Source organism: Phaenicophaeus curvirostris, chromosome 1, assembly GCF_032191515.1.
Source record: "Phaenicophaeus curvirostris isolate KB17595 chromosome 1, BPBGC_Pcur_1.0, whole genome shotgun sequence".
Lineage (NCBI taxonomy): Eukaryota > Metazoa > Chordata > Aves > Cuculiformes > Cuculidae > Phaenicophaeus > Phaenicophaeus curvirostris.
The window spans coordinates 166,855,443-166,862,701 of record NC_091392.1 but is presented as its reverse complement, the minus strand read 5'-3'; the positions used below and the strand labels follow the sequence as shown (position 1 = coordinate 166,862,701).

The following is a 7,259-nucleotide window of genomic DNA, read 5'->3' as shown; positions in this document are numbered from 1 at the left end:
GGGATGGCCCCGCCCGGCCCCGCCCCGCCGGGAGGCGGGAGGCAGCGCGCGCGCGCGCGCCAGCGTGGCCGCCGGCGGAGGTAAAGCGGGGAGCTCGGCGGGCGGCGCGGGGGTAAGGATGGGGTTGGGGGGGGGTAGGGAGTTGTTGGAGCGGGTCCCGAGGAGGGCTGCAGAGGGCTGGCTGAGGGAGATATGGGGTTGTTCACCCTGGAGGAGGGAAGGCTCCGAGGAGACCTTATAGGGACCTTGCAGTGTCTGGAGGGGCTGTGGGAAAGCAGGGGAGGAGTTCTGTATCGAGTGGGGGGGGCTCTGCATCGAGGGGTGCGGGGATGGAATGAGGGGGAATGGTTTTAAACTGAAAGAGGGGGGATTTAAGTTAGGCTTTAGAAAGAAATTCTTCCCTGTAAGGGTGGTGAGGCACTGGCGCGGGCTGCCCAGGGAAGCCGTGGATGCCCCATCCCTGGAGAAAGAGTCATAGAATAGTTTGGAGTGGAAGGGACCTTAAAGACCATACAGTTCCATCTCCCTTGCCACGGGCAAGGATACCCCACTAGATCAGGCTGCCGAAGGCCCCATCCAAGCTGTCCTTGAACACCTCCAGGGATGGGGCAGCCACAACTTCCCTGGGCAGCCTGGGCCAGTGCTTCACCACTCCCACAGTGAAGAAAGTCCTCCTTGTGTCTAGCCTAAATCTGCCTCTCTCCAGTTTATACCTGTAGCCCCTAGTCCATCATTACAAGCCTTTGTCACTCCCCAGCTTTCTTTTAGGCCCCTTTCAGGTACTGGAAGGTTGCTATAAAATCTCCTCGGAGCCTTCTCCAGGCTGAACAAGCCCAACTCTCTCAGCCTGCCCTCATAGCAGAGGTGCTTCAGCCCTCTAAGCATCCTTGTAGCCCTCCTCTGGACCCGTTCCAACAGCTCCATGTCCTTCTTATGTTGAAGATTCCAGAACTGGACACAATACTCCAGATGAGGTCGCACAAGAGAGGAGTAGAGGGGCAGAATCACCTCCCTCGACCTGCTGGCCACGCTTCTTTTGATGGAGCCCAGGATACAACTGGCCATCTGGGTTGCAAGCGCACATGTTCAGGGCCGGGTTGGATGAGTCTTTGAGCAACCTGATTCAGGGAAAGGTGTCCATGGCAGGGGGCGATGTGGATCTTTATGATATTTATGGTCCCTTCCAACTCAACCCATTCTATAATTCCATGACCAGGGACTGGCACAGGGCACTGGAACAGTGCTCAGCATGTGTGGGGGTGGGCAAGGTGCCCGCAAGGCTGGGCAGCTGGTGGGTGAAAGAGCATCTGCTCCACTGAGCTGCCCCCACCATGGGGAAGGGGCCAGGATGCTGCTCTGTGGAGGTGTTGGGCATCCCCATGGGAGGAGAGGTGCCCAAGAACTGGGCATCCCACTGGGAAGAGCTGGGGCCCTTGGTGCAGGGCAGCTCGGCTGGTGAGGGCTCTAGCCATGGCATCCCCTTATCCTACAGGACCTTGAATAGCAAGTGTTAGGGTATGCATCTCTTCAGTAATAGCTGTGGGCTGTTACTTGGCACCAAGCGGTTGTACAAGTGTGTGTGACTGTTAAATAACTCACTTTTGGAAAGAATCGGAGAATTGTGGAATGGTTTGGATTGGAAGGGACCTTAAAGACCATACAGTTCCAAGCCCTCCTCTCATGGGCAGGGACATCTTCCACTGGATCAGGCTGCGCAAAGTCTCATCCAACCTGGCCTTGAACATCTCCAGGGATGGGGCATTCATGACTTCTCTGGGCAACCTGTACCAGCGCCTCACCACCTTCTAAGAAAAAAAAATCTTAATATCTGATATAAATCTCCCCTCTTTTTCTTTAAAACCACCCCCCCCATGCCTGCACTCTCTGATAAAGAGGAGTCTCACCCATCTTTCCTATAGGCCCCCTTTAACTACTGAAAGGCTGCTCTAAGGTATCCCTGGAGCCTTCTCTTCTCCAGGCTGAACAAGCCCAATTCTCTCAGGCTCTCCTCTCATGGGAGGTGCTTTAGCCCTCTGTCTCTTCCTTTTATTAAGTTTTTGTTAAGAACTAGCAAGATGGCCTTGTAAAAACAATGGAGTTACTTCTCCAGATAAGACAGTGATGGGCATCAAAGTATTCCTTAACCAGTTTCTCTAGCTAGTCTTGTTATGGTCCTTATAGGACGTGCACTGACTCTGTAGGTGTCATGGGTCTCAGAATGCATGATGAATGATGTTCATCTGATGACAAGTGGCAGATGCGCATCTTGCTTTGGCTGTAACACGTTACTAGTAAGCTCAATTCACCCCAGTATTTAGCTTGTTGCAGTCAAAACTCTTGTTAATGATTATTTAAGAAGAGAGTTCTTGGGCAGCTGTCCTTTTCAGAGCTTTCTAAAATGTTGTTCCCAGGTGAACAATAAAATGTAATAGTGAGCTGAGAGGAATTGCTTAATGGTGTGGTCAACTGACTGGCTAATTTTTTGTGATGCCATAACACCTTTCACTTAATTGTTTTGATTTTTGCAGTTGATTCTTCAGAGGGATGATCTCAAAGTGTAACTTCAAAAAGCTTTGCAAATAGTGTAAGAAAATGTCACATAAAAGCTCTAAAGAAGTCAAGAAAGTAAACGTTTCTAGCTCTTTGGAGTCTGAAGATATTAGCTTAGAAACCACAGTACCAACTGACGATGTTTCTTCTTCTGAAGAAAGAGAGGGTACTGTTAAAATCACTAAGCAGCTGATTGAACGGAAGGAGTTGCTGCATAATCTTCAGCTGCTTAAAATAGAATTATCTCAGAAAAACTTGATGATTGACAACTTGAAAGTAGAGTATTTGACCAAGGTAAGAAATGTTGCTTCTTTTGTGATACAGTCTTTTATTTCTGTTGCTTTTAGAATATGGTAGAACCTTCCATTCTGAAAAGAATTTCTATGCATTGTATACTGGAAGCCTAATTACTTTTGGTTTGCTTTTTTTGAAATGAGAAAAAGGAGGAAACCAACATATGTAAACCTTGGATGACTTGTCCACCATGTTATACTTACATGTGGATGAGGGGGATCAAATAAGCTTTCCTTTTATAAAACCAAAAGGAAAAGACTGGTATTCCTTAAAAAATTATTAATAATTTTGTCACTTCTAATCTGAACGTGGAATACAGGAAAGTCATATGAATGCTCTTCAAAGATCTATTATATTAATGAAGATGTGGCTAGAATATACCAACATGCTAATACTAGGACAGTTTGTTGTGTACAGTTTCCAGTAATATAGCGTGGAACTCAGAAAAGTGTAAAAGCTTTGCCACTTTTGTGTGCAGTCAATATTTACAACTTACATAGTACTAATTGTGGCTTTCAGTGACTTGCTTCTCTGAGTTTAAGCCTAGTTTGAAACCAGCTTGACAAGTACCTATTTGGCTGAAAAAGATGAATTGTAGGAATAGGTCTTTTTTATAGTTCACTAGGGTAAAACCCGTATTGTATTTTATGAAGCCTCAATGTATTTAGAGGTCTTGTTAGACAATCATTATTGTACTTGTCAGTGCATTGGGCTCTCCACTTTTTTCTTTGAAGTTGTTCTCTTTGTCAATTATGTTTTAAAAATTACCGAGATAACTTCTTTCCTTCACTTTGTATTTATATTCTTTATATTTAGATTGAAGAGCTAGAAGAGAAGCTTAATGATGCAGTCCATCAAAAGCAGCTGTTGTCTTTACGGCTGGATAGTCAGCTGGCATTACAGCAAGAAGATGCTAGGTAAGATCGAAGTAAAATTAAAAAAGCTTCATTTTTAATAACTTATTGATATGAATTCAAATTGATTAAAGGGCAGTTCATGGAAAGTGATGATTATGATTTACAGGAGTAAGATTTCTTTTCTGGGTTATATTAGTACATCCATTCTAAAAATGGAATCTATGTATTTGATTTACACAGAAGTAAATTATAAATAAGTTCTTGCTTGCTAAAGTTTGTGTGTTTGGTTTTATTGTTACCTGGATTCAAAATTCAGTAGGAACTTGGAGTAAGAATGTTCTTTAAACCAGTAAAGAACAAAAAGAGTAGGTAGAGTACACAGACTTTCCATCAATTTAAAGTGAATTTTTAATAACTCTGGAGCCTGGATGACTTGGGAAAGGTAAAGGGATAACATTTAGGACATCCAGTTAGGGTTGCTTATTGGTCAGAAATGCATTCAGTTGATGATGCAAAGTTACATTGGTCCCTGCATTTCTGAAACATTTTGAATTAACCTACAGCTGAAAATAGACTGTCTAGTAAGGCTTCTCCAAATTACTTTGTCAATTAAATGTTTTAACACCCCTAAGAAATAATGCTTTTCTTTCACTATCCTAATATTCTCATCTCACAGTAGAGGATATACCAGCTAGCAGGATATGACTAACTCAAAGTCGTATTCTGTAGTAAGCCTGGAACAGATTTAGGGATGTTAAGCCCAACCTGAGATTAGAACAAAGTCTTTTGGCTAAGAGCAGCTGACTCTCAGGAGAATGTCTCTCGTTCCATACGCTTACTTGCACCAGGGTTGAATATTTTTGTGTTGGCCATACTTGAGTTATCTGAGGAGTGCTCAGCCTGAAAGTGCTAATGTACAAAATGTTATTAATGGGCATAAAAAGCCTGAACTACTCTCCTTTCTTGTCTCCTTTTTCTTGTCTGTGTGTAACCTAACTTTTCATCTTTGTTTAATGGAATGGTACACTACGTGCAGAATATGTCCTTGTGGGACTGCTTTGTTGATCTGGGATTTTCTTTTGCTTTTTGAAACAAATGGGCCAGACATTGCTTGTAGTACTAGCAGAGCTAGTATTTTAATATTACTTTTAAAATAATGTAGGAATTTATTGCAGTTTGAAGAGTGATGTAATTTGAATATGGTTTTGGGGGCTAAAGCCTTCAAAAAACTAGGTCAGTCACCTTTGATTTAGGTTTAATAAAGAAAACACTTTGAAACATCTTTAAGTGGCATGCAGTTTCTCTTGCCTATAGTACCTTATCACTGGTGATAATAGTAATGATAATATTTTAAGGCTGGAAGTAAGTTTGTTTAAGTCTAGTGATGTTTGTTTGTTTGTTTGTTTGTTTTTAAAGGACCCCAACTTTGTATGTTGGGTAGGAAATGAAAGATTGTGTGGCCACAATGGGCCATAAGCGTGGTGCATATATGCTGAAACTTGACATGACACTAATTCCAGTTACTATTGCTTTATCTGGTGGTTCAGTAATTCCTTGGGTTTTGTGTGGAAATATATTCTGCCTTTTTTATGTTTTTAACCTTTTATTTAAGGCTAATTAATAAATTTAAGTCAGCATATATGGAGATAAATTGTTACTTGTCAGGTTCAGCTTTGTCTTGTCAGTGACTATGAAGTACCTGGCTTTTTGTGTGTCCTTTGTCTGATATGACTGTGTAAACATGGTGGCATACACTCTTGTGCTAATTACCTCATCTGTTAATTTTTCCCTCTGCAAAATAATCATAACACTCTCCCTTGCGAGGGTATTGTGGAGGTCTGTCACTTGTATTGCTCCCTATTTAACATCTTCTGTTTTCAAATCGATCTTAAAGAAAACATCAGGCACTAATGAAACAAGAAATGGAAACTATTTTACTGAGACAGAAGCAACTGGAGGAAACGAATCATCAGTTAAGGGAGAAGGCTGGAGATATCCGTCATAGCTTACGAGATTTGGAATTAACAGATGATTGCTATGAGAAGCTAAAGTCTCTTCCTGAAGATCAGCTTTCTATCCCTGAATATGTTTCTGTGAGTACTGTGTTTTGTATTGGTTTAATACAGCTGTGTCCTGGGTTTAGTTGGGATGGAGTTAACTTGCTTCATAGCAGCCTGAATCTTGCTGTGCTTTGGATTTGTGTTGGTAGCACACCAGTGTTTGTTCTTGCTAAGCAGTGCTTGCACTGCATCAACGCATTCTTTTTTTCCCTACTCTGCTTCCCCCTGTCCCCAGTGAGCAGGTTGAGGGTGGTCATGAGATTGAGAGGGGACACAGCTGGACAGCTGACCCAAAATGGCCATAAGAATATTGCATACCATCTAATCTCGTGCTTGGCAATGTAAACCAGAGGTAGAGGATGAAACAGGAGGTGTGGGCATGTGGCTTCCAAGGTGGTTGTTGCTCAGAGACTGGCTGGGGACCTGTCTGCTTGTGGGAGGTGGTGAGTGATTCTTTGCACAACTTTTTTGGTCTTTTTTTAATTACTCTCTTTCCTTCTCTTCATTCATTTCCTTCCTGGATAAGAAAACTCAGCATCAGAGTTTTGCTTTTGTTCTTCCTGATTTCTCCTCTGTCCTGCTCCTGCTGGAAGTATCAAGTGAGTGAGCAGCCATATGGGTGCTTGGCTGCTGACCAGGGTCAACCCACCACAAACTGTAAATTGCTTTTGTTTAGAATTAAAGGAATGTACATATAGTAGAAGCTGATCTATACTCATATGATTCTTACTCTTCTCCAACTAGAAATGGAGGACCTTCAGAGGCATGTGTTCTTCTGGATCTGCTTGTTGTGACTGGGTTCTAGTAAAGGGGGGATGATTGGTGATGATATAAAATATAGCAGGCTGAAAATAGGAATTTGAAACACAGCTTGCCAAACCACAAAGTTCAGATGGCTCTTGCAAACGCATCTTAGCTTCCCCTTATGCTTTCCATCTGGCCCTTTTAAAAGTGTACTGTAAAGTATACTTCTAAATCAAGAAAATGAGTTTTGCAAGTTTAATTGTGGCTTATAGGTAGATGGAGGGACAGGGGAGTACTCTGCTTGCAATAAAAAGGCAATGCCTTTGTAATCTGTGGGATATTTTCAGAGCATTCTTCTGAGCTCACTTCTGAGAATAAAAAGGATTTAGATACATAAACATTAATTCACAAAATTATTAGCGTACTTCTCTACAGAGTTAGTTATTAAGGAAGCTCTAAATAATATAATGTTTAAAACTTAATGCATTTGTTGAGGAATGCAAGCTGTGTGAATGAGTTCTCTTGATGGATGAAAATTACAGTATACTGTGCTCTAGATATTTACAGAAATGTAAAATTTGCCATTCTTTCCTGAAGGATGTTCTTGGGAACATCTTTTCAAAACTTGGACTTTAGGAAGCACTGAGAAAATCTTAAGGCTCTGAATGGTCAGCAAGAACACTGAGCTTTGGTGCCTGTTACATTATTACCCTCTCGCTGTCTAGTGTACCCACTGCCTTCTACAGAAGTACCC

At 42.3% G+C, this 7,259-nt stretch overlaps 1 protein-coding gene across 3 annotated transcripts in view; it reads left to right on the top strand.

The window, feature by feature from the left end:
• The first annotated feature begins 48 nt into the window (after positions 1 to 48).
• PIBF1 (progesterone immunomodulatory binding factor 1) overlaps positions 49 to 7,259 on the top strand; it is a 113,875-nt gene continuing 106,664 nt past the window's right edge. For all 3 annotated transcript variants that reach the window (XM_069880315.1, XM_069880308.1, XM_069880324.1), the window contains exons 1-4: positions 49 to 80; positions 2,529 to 2,844; positions 3,661 to 3,761; positions 5,596 to 5,794. In XM_069880315.1, coding sequence (XP_069736416.1) covers positions 2,593 to 2,844; positions 3,661 to 3,761; positions 5,596 to 5,794 — 552 coding nt within the window. In that variant the 5' untranslated portion in view covers positions 49 to 80; positions 2,529 to 2,592. The remainder of the gene's footprint in view (positions 81 to 2,528; positions 2,845 to 3,660; positions 3,762 to 5,595; positions 5,795 to 7,259) is intronic.